The sequence below is a fragment of the Petromyzon marinus genome, chromosome 45 (assembly GCF_048934315.1).
Source record: "Petromyzon marinus isolate PM22_M1 ecotype Great Lakes invasive population chromosome 45, UKy_Petmar_22M1.pri1.0, whole genome shotgun sequence".
Taxonomy (NCBI): domain Eukaryota; kingdom Metazoa; phylum Chordata; class Hyperoartia; order Petromyzontiformes; family Petromyzontidae; genus Petromyzon; species Petromyzon marinus.
In genome coordinates, this window is record NC_133711.1 from 1,289,587 (window position 1) to 1,304,763 (window position 15,177).

The 15,177-nt window shown below is 51.6% G+C and overlaps 1 protein-coding gene across 2 annotated transcripts in view; it reads right to left on the reverse strand.

Moving 5' to 3' along the window:
* Nucleotides 1–397: 397 nt before the first annotated feature.
* Nucleotides 398–15,177, reverse strand: part of LOC116952127 (ran-binding protein 9-like) — a 67,637-nt gene continuing 52,857 nt past the window's right edge. For both annotated transcript variants that reach the window (XM_032971181.2, XM_076074034.1), the window contains exon 14: nucleotides 398–14,836. In XM_032971181.2, coding sequence (XP_032827072.1) covers nucleotides 14,709–14,836 — 128 coding nt within the window. In that variant the 3' untranslated portion in view covers nucleotides 398–14,708. The remainder of the gene's footprint in view (nucleotides 14,837–15,177) is intronic.

Below are 15,177 nucleotides of genomic sequence, written 5' to 3' on the forward strand. Positions count from 1 at the left end.
TTCATACAGACCTTTAAATAAATCTCCGAGACAACCCCCCCAATCGGCTGCGCATGTGCGAGTGGCGTCCCTGCCCTCTGACCCCCGACCCCGAGTCCCGCGCGCGCGATTGGTGCGTGGCACGGGAGAGGAGCGACGTCGGATTTCGAGTGAGTGGGTGTGAGTGTGCGCAGAGATTGTGCAAATTGATCCCAGGTGGCTAAGCGTCAGCCACGAATCATGCCCCAAGGGGCCGCAGCGAAGGAGGGGGGGGGGGGAGTCGGTGAGCAGTAACCCTCCCCAGGACACGGAAGAGGGGAGCAGTGGATCCCACGTGAGCGAGGAGCCGGTGGTCAGCCTCCCCGACACAACAATCACCCGTGAACGCGGTGTTACTCCCATACGACCAGCAGAGACGTTTTAATTGGCAGCCTTTTTTTTATTACAATGCCATCCGTGTACACGCAGAGGGTGCAGAGGAGCGACGCGCGCGCGCGCACACACACACACGCGCGCGTATGTTTTCAGTCCATGTATTGAAGTGGGGGGACGACTCCAGCGAACGGTGCAAGAGCAACCGCTTCAGTTAACTCGCAGAACCTAATGTACAACAGCAATAAGAATAATAACACGGTTGTATATTTGTCGTTTTTGATTGTGGAACCAAAACACAAAACCCAAAGCACACGTGGGTTGCCCGTGCGCCAGGCACGCACTACTGCCGTCTGCTGAAATTCAACATGTCAACGTGTTAATTACGCGGTCAAAGTAAATAGGAAATAATACAGGAAAAGTTATAACATCACTAACACTACACTTCATCCTTGATACCATTTACATTTTTTATTTACGTTTTCATTATTTGTAAATGTTGCTTATCGTTCTATAAATATCCTGCATGTTTAAGGTGTTCTTCCAAACTGATAAAGTACACAAGACAGCAATTGTTTTACAACTCTTTAAGATTTTAAATGTAATATTTATTTAATTGTATTTGATATATATTTTTTTCATTTTGTATGTATACATAGAAATAAAGTGTGTAGAATTTTGACGAATAAGTGCATATACCATCGGGGCAGGATGACTCCGCCGTCTAGAATTGGGACGGTGTTTGCTGCTCCGCGCTACGGGCCGAGGGCCGCCGCTTTCCAGGCCGATCGTCGAAAAGAGGGGGCCACCGATTGGGAATGATTGGCCCCCCAAAGTGCGATTGTTCTCCGGGTGCCTAGACTCTAAAGCCTCTGGGGTTACTGGGTCGGCCAACTGCTGGGTGTGATTTGAGGTCCGATTGTTAAATCTGTGCCACATGAAAAAAAAAACAAAGCGCAATGGACTACCCACAGCGAATCAAGAGCGGCGTTTTCAACGTTTACGTTCTACTTCAAATAAACGACGAAGTTACATTTTTAGGCGCAGTTTTTTGTTTTTCTGGACTAGTAATTGAAGGAACGTGCATCGTCGAGCTTACGCTTTGTTTGTATCTTCTAAAAAGTGAGAGGTTGCGAGAGCCAGGATTATTCAAATATATAAAACAATAAAATGTATTGTTTTATATTTTTATTGTTTCCCTTCTACGTGACTTTACCGAAAGAACCAAGAACATGAATTCCTGCAGTCACGAAAGTTTTAAATAGAAATTGTGGAATTCGTGTTCAGTTTATTGTCCGCACCTCCGATTATCACGGTGTGCTGCGTGCGGTGCGACAGAAGTTCGACGTACATGTACATTTGTTTGCAAATAGTCTGAGCCTCGAGTGCCACTGAGAAGGGGAGAGACACCAATGTCACTGCTGAAACACATTCTGCCATTATACCCACACGGGGTGACCGCACATGTAACATCGGGATGGGGAAAAAAAAAAACACATTCCTTCATAAACTTTATTCTTTCATTGGCAACGGTATTGTTTTAGTCGTAAAATGAAATGAAAAATATCGAGGTTTATTTTTTGTAGAAATTTAATCCAAATAGAAAAACACAAAACCTGATGAGTGTTTTTTTTTGTTACAACAGTGAAATAAATACCTGATCAGGACATCAAAATTCCGAATTAGGATTGTACGTGGAAAAGATAAACGTCGTGTGATCAATGGCAATTGCGAATAATGAACAAAAGTGAACAGTGAAGGACTCCCTGACTTCTGTCTGCTCCCCTGTGCGAAGCCGCTGCGTCGATTTACAAACGAGAGCCAGCGGTGCGGCGCGTGAACACGCGGGCGGTGGGGCGCGTGAACACGTGGGCGGTGGGGCGCGTGAACACGTGGGGCGCGTGAACACGTGGGCGGTGCGGCGCGTGAACACGCGGGCGGTGTGGCGCGTGAACACTCGGGCGGTGCGGCGCGTGAACACGTGGGCGGTGCGGCGCGTGAACACGCGGGCAGCACGCCCTCAACAGCCAGCCCTTCCCACCAGGTGGGCAGCTGCTGTCATCAGTCACTTCACCATCCCGCACACTGACTCCCGCAGCACGCAGTGAAGGACGTTTGCAACGTGATTGCGAGGGAAGGTGCTGCTGTCCGGAGTGTGGCATTCATTGAACGTGACTAGAGCCGGTACACTTAGTCAATTAATACTCCTTTTGTCTGTGGTCGATTACTCGGGCCGTCTTAAAAAGAGGAAGGCGGGAAATCCTTTACAAGTCACACCCACGCGACACTGCTGATGGAAGATGACAATGACATTACTAAGCCACGCTCATCACCTCCCGTCCAGCGGCACACCTGGACACGGAGGTGAGTTCCCCCCACACCCCCAAACTAATTTTGTGTTACTCGATTATCGGGTAGCCGTTCCCATAATCACGAAAGCGATCTATTACCTCCACAACCGGATAGCGCAGCTCTCGAAACGACAATGCCCGATTTCTGATTCAACATTGCTCCACCAACTGGGCGCCACGGAGGCGAGATGTTACCTCCCTTGCCTGGTATACAAGAGGTCGTGGGTTCGACCCCGACGCCTGCTGTATATTTGGGAGTTTGCATGTCTCTCTCTCCCCGTGATCGCATGTTTTTTTTTTTAAATCCGGGTCCTCCGGTTTTCCCTTCCACATTTAGAAACATGCATTTAGAGTATTTGGCTGCTATAAATGTCCACACGATAAGCCACTTCGTTGAGCTATCATTTGTGGTCAGGTCGCTTCTAAAAACGAGCTATATAACTCAGCGTGGGCCTTACCTGGATAAATAAAAATGTTTATAGTTGTTAGTTTAACTGAAACTGTTAATTCTCAAACACGCTGTAGGCTAGTTGACTGTAATTATAAACCGCAAAAGCCCGAGATGCTGCATGGACGTTTGGTGCTCAGCCTGACGTCACGTGACGTGACGTCTGGCTTAGACGGTGGAAGCCAGCGCGTGCGATGGCGACTTTTGCGCGAGATATCCCGGGAGATGGTGCAACAGAAGCTGACAACTCCTGAACATATATCGGTGTGGCATGAGTGCAGGATTATGAATACGAATGGATTACGAAAAAGCACAGGATTCTTCATAGTGGAAATAGCACGGGTTCGAGTTTACTAGGTAGTTAGTGTGAGTTCTGGAATCCCAAGAAGGAATTATTAGCTTTAGGATTCAGGTTAAAAGATTAAAAGGCGAAAGTCAAATTCTGACTTTGGTCTGGTTTCATGAGATTGAGTTCTACATCTCAGCAGCTCTCTCCTTCCAGACCTCGGCAGTCTCCCAAAAAAAATGCATAAATCACGTCACACGTTTCACTTGCATACCAAGGGGAAAGCCAACATCAAACAAACATTTCCATGGGACGAAAAATCCCGGCGAAAACCATATTTGAAAATCGTAACAGAGATAAAATAGAAAATGCAATTGACTTCAACTGTTTCATTTAAACTAAAAAATATATAATTGAAACCCAAAGTAACACTGCATTGTACAGGCTTGCTTCTATTGCCCACTTCACCATTAAAAAAAAAGTAAAATAAAAACTCGCAGCTGAAGAAACATCGAACAGAATCGGAGTGGATGGACCGGCAAATCCAGTGGATCCTGGGATGGGACGGAAGCGAAACGGGAACGAGAGGCCACCCGCCGTTCCATCCTTCAGGAAAATGCTCTGCGACTCCACCATGTGACCAGGCGAGTGACGTCGGCTCCGTGCCCCGAGCGGTCAGCAACCATACCGCCTCCTCTGAAAACCATGCAACTTCGACCATCGCCAGCCCTGCAACCGCTTTGTCGACATCCGATCGAGTAGAGTTGGAGACTCGGCAGCGTTTGGTGTGCCGTGGATCGTAACGACCGATCAATCGGAGTTTGTAAACGTGCACATGGTGGTAAAACGTCACGACGAATCGCCGAGCGGATCGTTGCCTCTCTACTTTAAGCAACCTTTGTGCAACTGCTCGCAAATGGCGCCAGAGACGTCCACGCACGAGCGATTCGGTTGCATGCAACCCACATTGCGCAACGGATCGCCCGGGTGTGGTGGACGCGCCTGGAGGACACAACGGAACTCGGCAAGCAAAACTACCCCCCCCCCTCCTCCTCCCCAACTCTCCCTGCCTCCCCAACCCTCGTGCGAAGCACCCTCACCGCTCGCACGGCATTTAGCCGTGCCGGTCCGCTACACGAGCCGTGCCGGTCCGCTACGCGAGCCGTGCCGGTCCACTACGCGAGCCGTGCCGGTCCACACACAACTCGGCACCGCCACTGGGTGGGTTCGGAGGTGAGCAGCACAGGGCCGTGGTGTAAGCGAGAGCAGCAGCAGCAGAACTCGCGTGGAACCGAACTGCACAACGCGCAAGCGGCGACGCGAGTTCCTTCACTGGCGGCGAAACGACCCCTTCTCTGCGCCAAAGATAACAACAACCCCTTGAACCGGTAACAAAAATGTACTTTGTACACTGAAAGGTCTGTTTAACATCAACAACGTGCACCACAAGAATACCCAAACGTTCGTGAGTGCGGCGACGTTCAATCCTCTTTTAAACATCGCCAAAATGGTTGAGAGGAAAAAAAAACCCGGAATTCTCTGAGAACAGTTTTCTTACGAGAAATGTGGTAAATTAATTTCCCGTGAACCCTCTCGGCAATGTTCGATAATGTTGTACGACTCCTTTAGGTCAGTGGTTCTTGACCTGGGGTGCATCAGGCACCCCCTGGGGGTGCGAGACATGGCCAGATTTGTTTAGAAGGTAAATAATCGAAACACAAATTAAGCACGGGCACATAAATTACAACTTACTTTATTCCATCAAACCCTCTATAATTTTTTGTAACGAGGGCTGTTGTAAAGGTTAAGAACCGCTGCTGTCGGTAAAAGGTGTGCAAGCTAAAAAGGCATCATGGGAAATACCCACAATGCTGCAAGACTCGCAAGACAAAAACAAATATAGCGAGCCCCGTTCTTGTAAAGCGACCATTATAATAGCGGGCTATGTTTGTCGCTACATTGCGGCTGTCTACAATTTGAAGCCGTGTAGGAAAGAGGACAAACTTCTTTCCAGTTCCACCGTCTGTGGCAACACGCAGCAGCACAGGGCTTCTCGAACACCGGGTGCCAGGGACCACCGCAACAGTGCGGGTTTAGCAATCATCAGGTGCAATGGGCGTTCACGAGGACTTCTTGTTGTTATACCGAAGGTTGCTAAAGGTGGATAGAGCACGCACGCTGCAGCGAGTGGCGTTCGAGGCAGTGCTCTGCTGGCTGCGTGCGACCCCCAATCGGCGGGGGGAGGGGTGGTTCTGGACGCACGGCCCGCGGTGCTCTCCGTCACCGCAGCTTTTCCAAATGACAACTGCAAACTTTCTAGTAATACGTTTTACCCTTTTAACTGGCACAAAAACTGACACCTTTATTCAAGGCATCATGTTTGCAATAACCACAACACAAGCATTCAAAATGTTTGCAATAACCACAACACAAGCATTCAAAATGCATTTTGACTGCTTGTGTTGTGGTTATTGCAAACATGATGCCTTGAATAAAGGTGTCAGTTTTTGTGCCAGTTAAAAGGGTAAAGCCTATTACTATATCTTGTTTTTGGCAAAGGAGGTCTCATAATGCAAACTTTCTTTTTAGCAGATCGGCAAATGCGGGGAACGGCGCCCAACAATGACCCATTTAACCGAATGAGAGCCCGATTCATCATTAGCTGCATAGGATACCTGGACATACTGTTGTTCCGTAGGAACAAATATAATAATTTAACAATTTAGTCGTGGGCAGTCTCACACGGAGACATTTGAGCTAAGACGAAGGCACATCGTGGTCTAGCGCTCCGTGTCGGAATCCGCCTGGCAGCGGTCAACACCTTTGGTTCCAATAATGCCCTGCGGAAATTACCTGGCCGCTGCGGGAAATCGAACTCCAAACTGACTGTGTGGTATTTACCATGATTCTTTGCAGCACGGGTACCTTTCACCTTTGCACGTTATCATCGCTGATGTTAAGGGAGCACACACGGGGGTTGCCTTGTAGGCGAGCTGTGTATTGTGGGGCCGTCCCACGTGCATTTTAATTTTAAAATGGGAGGGGGGAAAAAAAACCCCACGCGACATTCACGTGCACCGCCGCCGCCGCAATTGCCTCCCTCCATCGACGTCACTGGGTTCAGAATGCCCAGCATGCACCGCAGCACGGGATACCGCACTCTCGCGACGAGGCACGCTTCTTTCCGCGTCGTGCAGGCTGAAGACGAAAGCGCAGCCACACGCTGGGGCCACTGTGACCCCCCCCCCCCCCAACGATGTCATGACGCACAGTAGGAGCCGCACAAAGCGAGTCCACAGCGCTCGGAACGTCCGGGCGGCGTTCAATAGCCGCGAGGGCATCGCACCGTCCTGGAGCAGCAGAATGTTTAACGTGCAAACACATTATCTTTTATATGTACGCATTGCCCCGCATAGATCGTGTCCATGATCGACATAGAAGCAATGTGGTTTATGGTTTGCGTCGCAGTCTAACTCGCGGCACGAGGTGCCTGTCATGGCACGCACGAGGGCGTCCCAAAACCCGCCAGAGTTAGTGATGGGCGACCCGAACAAGAGGGCCGACGGTGACCCGACAGACAGCCCCAACCACCACTCGGGCAAGAGCAGAGCGGCAGCTGCGATCGTACAAATCACGCGGGGGCTCGTGGGCAACGGATGCTGAACGTGGGCAACTGATGCTGAACGTGGGCAACTGATGCTGAACGTGGGCAACTGATGCTGAACGTGCGAGCGCCTTCTCAGCCGAGCGCGCGCGACACCCCATCCGCGTTTAACCTCCCAATTCTGACTCGGCGCCTCTTGAAACACCCCTAGACCTTGTCTGTTCACGACTCTGTAGCGGTGAAAATTCCCCCAGCATTGCACATTGACCTAAAGTGTAAACGTGTTATTGACGACAGACGGATTGAGAGCGGTAACATCAAGCGGGACAGAGGCACGTGCCATATACTTGCCCTCACCGACATTACACTACAACGTTACATCGAATGCCTTTCTGCATTTCACCCCACCACACCCGTGCACAGTAACATCTAAAGCCTTTAACAACACAAGGCCACTTATTCAGTCAGGATCGACATTTTCAAACATAGCTTCTGGGAGACCAGAATTCGGGCCGATTTCATGGCTCAAAGTCTGATTTTACAGTAACACCACTGGGAGACGCGCGGCACAGCAACATTCCAAGATTCAATCATCGACAGGGCTGACGCCGTCAGTTTGCAAGGAATTGACACAATTTGGGGTAGCGTCTTTTCGCTCCGCACGCTTCACTCATTGCGACAAATGGAGACGCAAACTCACCAATGCCTCGCCTATGCTTGGCTGCAATGAAGCTATGAGCCCTCTCCCCACTGTGGCCTGAATATTAAACTAATCGAACTTCGAGATGCAGCAGCTGGATTTACACCGGGCCCTTCGGCCGACATGAAATTGAGCCGACAAAGATGGTACGCTGAGTGTTGTTCACCCAAAAAAAATCTTGTTAAAAATACCTCAAACATCGTTTCTACCTAAATTGTGTTATTGACGTCATGTCACGAGACAAAAGCGTTCATTCGGATCTGTCACGGAACAGTGCGTTAAGAGAACAGCCAACAGAAGCAGATTACACAGAACCACCTCGAGATCCCTTCGAGTGACCTCTAGTCCATATGCAAGGGAAGATCACTTTCTCACCTGCCCTGCTACTGACAGCAATAACAGTCAAACTGAAAACCAATGTTATGGAATGTAGCCCAATTAAGTTTCAGAACCACATCACAATGACTGTTTTTTTTTCGTGCAGTCATCGGTGACACCAGGCTGAGGCCAACAACTTACTACAAACGGTCTCGGGCTCGGCGAACTGACCTCCGAGCCACCTCGCCACCTGAACTTGCATCACACAACACCTAAATGCAAGCGCTGCGCACGTTCTGCCCGACTTTATCACTGCTCAGGCCCAGCTGAGCTTCTCCCTCCCCCCCCTCCGCCCACTTCTGCTCTGTATGTTGAACTTCTTCCACACCATACGTAACCAACAGCGCAGAACGAGCACCCGAAGGGTGTAAGTAGTCAAAGGGAGCATCACGCTGCCCTAGCAACGTCTCGCATCGTCGCCACGGTCTCGCGGATTGTCACAAATCTGGGCTCGCCATTCAGTGGTCCATTTTGCGTCTCGTTTTCCATTTGTTCTCTCAACTGGAGTCGTTCTCTGCATTAGCCTACATTACACCGGCGTATGTAACGAGCATATGTTGTTGCATAAATCAAAGCAGATTCTAATGCAAGCATTATCATCATCATGAGCGTCGGAAATGCTTTGCGATTGGCGACTCGTAATTGGTGAATTTGTCGATGCCTCAGCGGTCCGCCGGGCCCCACGTAAAAACAACGCGTAGCAGCACAGATCGTCAGCGACGGCACAATCCGAGAACTTATTTAATTTATCTTGGACGGGCGACAGCGGTACTCTTCGAGAGCAACTTTTGCTTGGAGGGAATGGCGACAAAGTGGCCAGGCCAAGGAAACCGGAACCACACTGAGCAGCCGCGTGATAACGAATGCCAAAAAAACCGAAAGGGAAGACGTTCAAATAAAACAGGCGGTCATTGAGGAGTCCACACGAGAGCCTGAACGCCCTGGAAAAGATCCGACACGGGATGCGGTCCCTACACTCACGGGGCTGCAAACACCAAAACCTGAACTGGACCTGGAGGAGAGAAGAACAAGTCGGCTGGCAAAGCCAGTCCGCGCTGGTTCTCGAGGATGCTCACTGCCAGGTGACGCCACGCCGGCGACACAACGCTACCTCAGGTTCACAACGGGGGATCGGTGCTCTCGAATCGGCTTCCACGCACGGGAGCCCACCGCTCGGCTTGAGCTGGCACTGCCACGGCGAGACGCATTCCCCGCCACGAATCGATCGGATTTTACGGCAGCGATGCCGTGGGCCAATCAGCTCAAGTCAGGAGCGGTTTTTTCACGCATGCATTGTAGAATATATGAAAACAGAGTTAAGTTTGCTTTACTCCAATTATCTATAAGTTTAACAAATTCAATTTATATCCTACCCAATCTTTAAAAAAATATATTTTGGACAATTTCTACAACCTCCGATGTGTACTGGGTATTGTTGAAATTAAGAGGTTGCTTTGCTTGAAGGATACCGTGGAGCATGTGATGGCGCAACACATGTGCAAAAGTGTTTACAACAGGCAGGCGGACGGACACCGAGTACAAGTGAGATTACTTTGTATCCATATATTGATCACTGGAAGGAAAGGAAAGGAGAAAAAAAAGTCCACTTTACAAGTCACGGAATTCTCCCGAAGGGGAAAGATCTTTCTAAACTCAACCGGTTCAGGTTCGAGTTTATTGCATCGATTAAAAGTTTGGTTCACGTTTCGTGGACATGGGATTCCGCGAAGCTGCACCGGCCGCCCGTCTCTGCGCTACCTGCATCGGGGCCCTGCGCGCAGCCCAGAAATCGGCGCCGAGAGGCGGCACCACCCAGGGGACGCGGGGCCCGGTGGCGAACATTGTGCGGAGCGTCACCACACACGGCGGCGGGGGCGGGGGGTCACGGCCACACCTGACGATGCCGTCGTGACTGCCGGGGGTCACGCACGGTCACGGCCAACCATGCGGCACACGGGCCGGGGGGAGGGTTGTGGGAGACTGAAATCGTCGGGGCGTGACGAGGGCGGTGAATATGACGCGCCCGAGACGCTGGGGCATTCAAGTCGAGCCGGGATGGTGCAGCAGAGTGAGCCCGTCTCTGACCTACACGTGTACTGTATGTGCATTTTCATTCTCCACTCTGGATTTCTCCCACGTATACCAACAGCGACCTCATCAATGAATGCCCGTCGGTCTTCCTAGGTAGGATCCCTTTGGAACAAAACAGCGTCTTTACACGCAGAGGGGACCTTTTAGGCACAAATGAAAATAGGAACTTAGCAATGGATAACGCCAGCACGTCGGTATTGGCAGGTGGTCCTTCACGAAGTACGCGTAGGAGCAGCAGCAGCAGTTACACACACGACGGGCAACACTTCACAACGCCGTGGTGTCGCGCGGTAAACGTTCACCAAAGCAATGTTCTCGTGTCTCCGTGCGGTGTTGGGCCTGGCCGAGCCAGACAACCATTCCCATTCTCTTTGGGACGATGTGGCTCCCGCACCTCTCTCGACCGTTCGCTAGACGGCTCTCCCAGGTTACGTGTCCCCCCCCTTAAGAGGCAAAGCGTCTCGGCGTGGTCAGGCGTACAGAGACAAGGGCGGTTGGTCGCGTAGCACGTAAAAACTTGGTACTTTTTATACGCTGAATATTTTATTTTTATATATATAAAAAACATGAAATCATTGAAAATAAAAATGACTAATTGATGCTCGTAACTTTACCTCTTATTGTTTAGCTTACAAAGTGTGGTCACCGCCGCTAGCATCATCAGCCGGCATGGCGCGGGGGACCTTAGGCAGCATGGCCACGGAGGGCCGCAACGTCCACTTGGAGCCGCGGCGAGTAACATCGGGGCCATGCGCATTTCCAAAACCCACAAATGAAGGAGATAGTGCTGTTCAAAGAGTTTTATACCAACACGCTTTGATAATGCGCACAAGCAATTTGGTGCATTACACGCAAAAAAATATATTCAAAACGCACCAAACATGGTTCAAACTGATCGAACTTCATGATGAGTAAATTTGAAATGTTTCAAATGTGTAAGTTTTAAAATCAAATGTGCAATCGCCACTCGCATAAGATACGAGCCACGTGTCCGCGCCTATCCAATCAGAGCACGGCGAGGCTCCAAGGAGCCCAGTGGCATTGCAAGCCCCCTGCCAGTTTCAAGAGAAGTTGATTCGTACACAGCCCCATGGACTCGGCGAGCAACGCCACGGGCGAGCCAGTCAACATCCTTGAGCAGCCTCAGTTGAGTTGTTTTTTTATGCATATGTACGTTGAACTTCTTTCGCACCGTACGTAGCCAACCGTGCTAATCGTCGGATTTTTGACCCCCGTGCGCTCAAAACGTTATCCGAGATTTAAATGGAACAGGCAAATGTAGAGGTGGCCCCAGGCGGATCGGGGAGCCAGCACCACGTCAAGAGCACCGAGGAGGGAGGCATTGCCGAGAGCCTGGGACCACGCAAAGGCAGCCGCCCCACGGTTAAACCGATCTCGCGGGTTACGGCAAGCGGTCTCGCGTCGGCCACACGCCAACGGTTGAATTGTCATTTCGTTTGGCGGATTGCATCTCTTTGTGCAGGGCACGTGGTAGTGTGTGCAAGAGGCATCGTGAAGAGCCCCTAGAAGTAGTCCTACGGCATCTTCTTCCGAGAGGCAGTTCTTTAACACCAAGCGATGCACCGCTGGTTCTCACCGCCGAAGGTTACAAATGCAAATTTCTCCAGGCCACAGCACTATTGATAAAGGACCAACGCAAGATATTTTGGGCACAACATAGAAAGGAAAACAAGGAAAGAGTGAGGTTTACAACATTTGCCGTTTCATTGCTATGGTAAATGCTTTTGTAAAACTCATGAAAAGTACAACTCGAGGTGTATGTTATTTAAGGGTTTGGACTTGGGTTGTAGTCCAGCTTTGGGACTGCGATCGGTGGCTGTGAACCTCTGCTCCAGGAGACCCACTGTCAGGACGCGCGCACAGCTCCAGACGAGGTTTTTGTTTTCTGAGCATCAACAGCAATGGGGTGGGCACTGACCTCCACTGGTGGCGAAGCAGTTGATTTTGCGTTACATTTCACATTCCTATGACAGGGGCCTGTGTATTCAAATTGGATGACCCCACTGTTGATGTCCCGAATCGCAGCCTACTGATGGCGAGCGCTCCGACCGGAGTGCCGCTCATTTGCTCGGCGTTAAATTTCATATTGAGAAGCCAAATGGGAAAGGAAGACGCACCGCGAACAAATGGGATGAGCCGCTGCCGCCGCCGCCGCTTTTACACGAACCTCACCCCCACGGCCCGCCATCACGTCGCGTCACATCACCATGCGCCGCCGCCGCCTCCTTTCAGTCTCTCCTGGCGCGTCGCCCGTGTGCCATTAAGCGAAACCCGGTCTCCTGCAGCTAAAGTTTTATGCTTCAGAATTAATGTTTCCATTAATTGGGGTGGGGGGTGATACCGTCATGGATACGGTCATGGACAAAAATAAATGACACCGTGTGAACGAACACAAAGCGTCCCACACGTCTGCGCGGTCCGCACAGTGGAGGGGGGGGGGGAGGCGTTGTTGTTTCCGACGCAGCACTGGTGGGAGGCGCGCTGCACGGCCGAGCTCACACGCGGCTCGCTCGCTGCGTGTCCCACTCGTGGGCTTGCTCACACGCGGCTCGCTCGCTGCGTGTCCCACTCGTGGGCTTGCTCACACGCGGCTCGCTCGCTGCGTGTCTCACTCGTGGGCTTGCTCACACGCGGCTCGCTCGTTGCGTGTCTCACTCGTGGGCTTGCTCACACGCGGCTCGCTTGCTCGTCGCGCACGTCTCAGCCGCGACTTTTCTCGGCAATACACTCGCTTTAAAAACACAACCGCAAATTCGCTTAAAATCAAACACCCCCGTCTTCTTTCACCCGCCGACCTCTCTAACAACAATAGTAATACTCTGTGCACTGAAGCAAGTCCACAGTCGTTTTTTTGCTAAAATACGACTTGTACGCGCTTTTTATTTTCCCCCATCATAAAAAAAAATCTTCATGAATGAATGCATCTGCCACTGCCCTCTACGCGCTGGCACCGGGGGAGGCTTTAGGAGGCCCGACGAGACGCACGGAGCTCTCGTTCCCCCCCAACCCTCTGTCAGAAGAAATGGAAGCACGGCCTGAATTAGGGCTGCCCCAAACACAGACCAAATCGATTTCCATGTACTAATTGGCCACGTACGATGAAAGTCAAACGACTTTCATCGATCTCTTGAAACGGAGACTTGGACAACTGGTACAGATACGTTGCGGGGTCGGGCAGTCTGGTGTGGCAATAAAGTAGTGTGCAACTGTCAACGTGGGATTTGGGCTCCGATCTTGGTACACGAATGCCGAGCTTATTGAAAAACTCCACGTGACAGCAGGGGGCGCTGTAAACACCACGAGTGGAAAGACCACGAACAGTAAAATGGGAGTTGCACGAAGCATCAGCGAGGATTGGGTCACAATGATGGATGTGCTCCAAGTGGAGCGTGTGCCGGGAGGGGGGGGGGGTCGTGTTAGTCTGTTTGGTTAAGAACACGGGGGTAGGGCGCAGGTCTGGTTGGCTGGTGAGGTTAGCATTGCAGACAGGGTTACACGTTATGATTGGCTGGCTATGTTCGCTCAGTCGCCTAATAGTTGTCTTCTTTCCCCGATCGCCAAGTCCCGGCGCTGCAGGTTTGCCGGCGTTCACCTTCGGTGTTCGCGCTGCGCTCTCGGCGTTACCAATACGAGGGGTCGTTAGCGGGCAGTGACGGTCGGCGTCACGCATTGAATGCACAAAGGCCGAGCGTGGCGAGCAGTTTGACTGCAAAGCCATCCAGCACACCACATCTCCACACTTCCACTACCTCAACACCGGCATCTCATCTCCTTTAAAACACACACACACTTGTTTAATGAACACCCTCGTTAAAGCCGCCCCGTGTAGAGCCATCCCCATACCCAGTTGTCACGAACGAGGCGACGGCGAGTTGAAGAAATGCCCTGCAAATATTTAGTTTTATATTTAAGTATGCATCTCTCTCTCTCACTTTCTCTTTCTATTTCACTCAAAAGCAAAACGTTTACAATATCGGAAGGGGCGGGGGGGGGGAGAAAATAAACACAACAATGAAATAAAAACTTCTTTTAAAACACACGCTTAGTCCGTGGGTGGTTAACATCGCCGCTGTAACCCCGGCGAGCCTTGCTCCGTTTGTGCCGGGCAGCTTGAGGTGGACGGCGGGGCACGGCGGGGCACGGCGGGGCACGGCGGGGCACGGCGGGGCACGGCGGGACGCGCAACTCGTCCCCCATCGCCCGCGTCTCGGCGAGCGCCACGAGCGCAGCCGAGCGCTCGTGGCGTTTGTCTCTGTGCGCGACCCCCGAAGCTCCACCGGGCGGTGGGGGCAGGCTGCCCGTAGCGCGCGGGTGCATCATGCGCGTGTGCAACAAAATAAACAAAAATAATAGTGAGTCGGGTTGGCTGGGTCGTATTTTTTCCGGAGCGCATGCATTGGCTCTTCTTCGCTCCAAAACACTCGCACGCACGCACCACGCGCACGACGCACACGCCCCCCCGTGCGTTGCGTGCGACACTAAAGGTAGTCTTCGAGCCGCGCGAACGCGCACGCCCCGAGGCTGGAGCGGGACATGAGGCGCAGGCACTCGGTCACCTGCCCCACGGCCAGCAGCAGCGCCGGCTGCTTGGGAAGGCCCTGAGCCTCTGCAGAGACAAGGGCAGCAGCAGCAGCAGCAGCACACAGGCAACGTGGTCAGACGTCGCCACTCGGCCGCGGGTCTCGCATTCGACAAGCCACAGTGTAATAATCCTGATCAATTTGGCAACGGACCGGTACTCAACATTTACTTTTGCAGCCCTGAGCTGGTGATGGAAATTTCACATTCCTACGCAACTGGCTAGTACCCCCCAACGTAGGATGACTACTGACTGTCGATGCCCACGGTGACCACAAACAGATGAAGAGATGAACTGACCCCTAAAAGGAAGAGAACTTGAATATTCCCAATTTTGCACCAAGCATTTCGAACATAGCCATGTGGCCA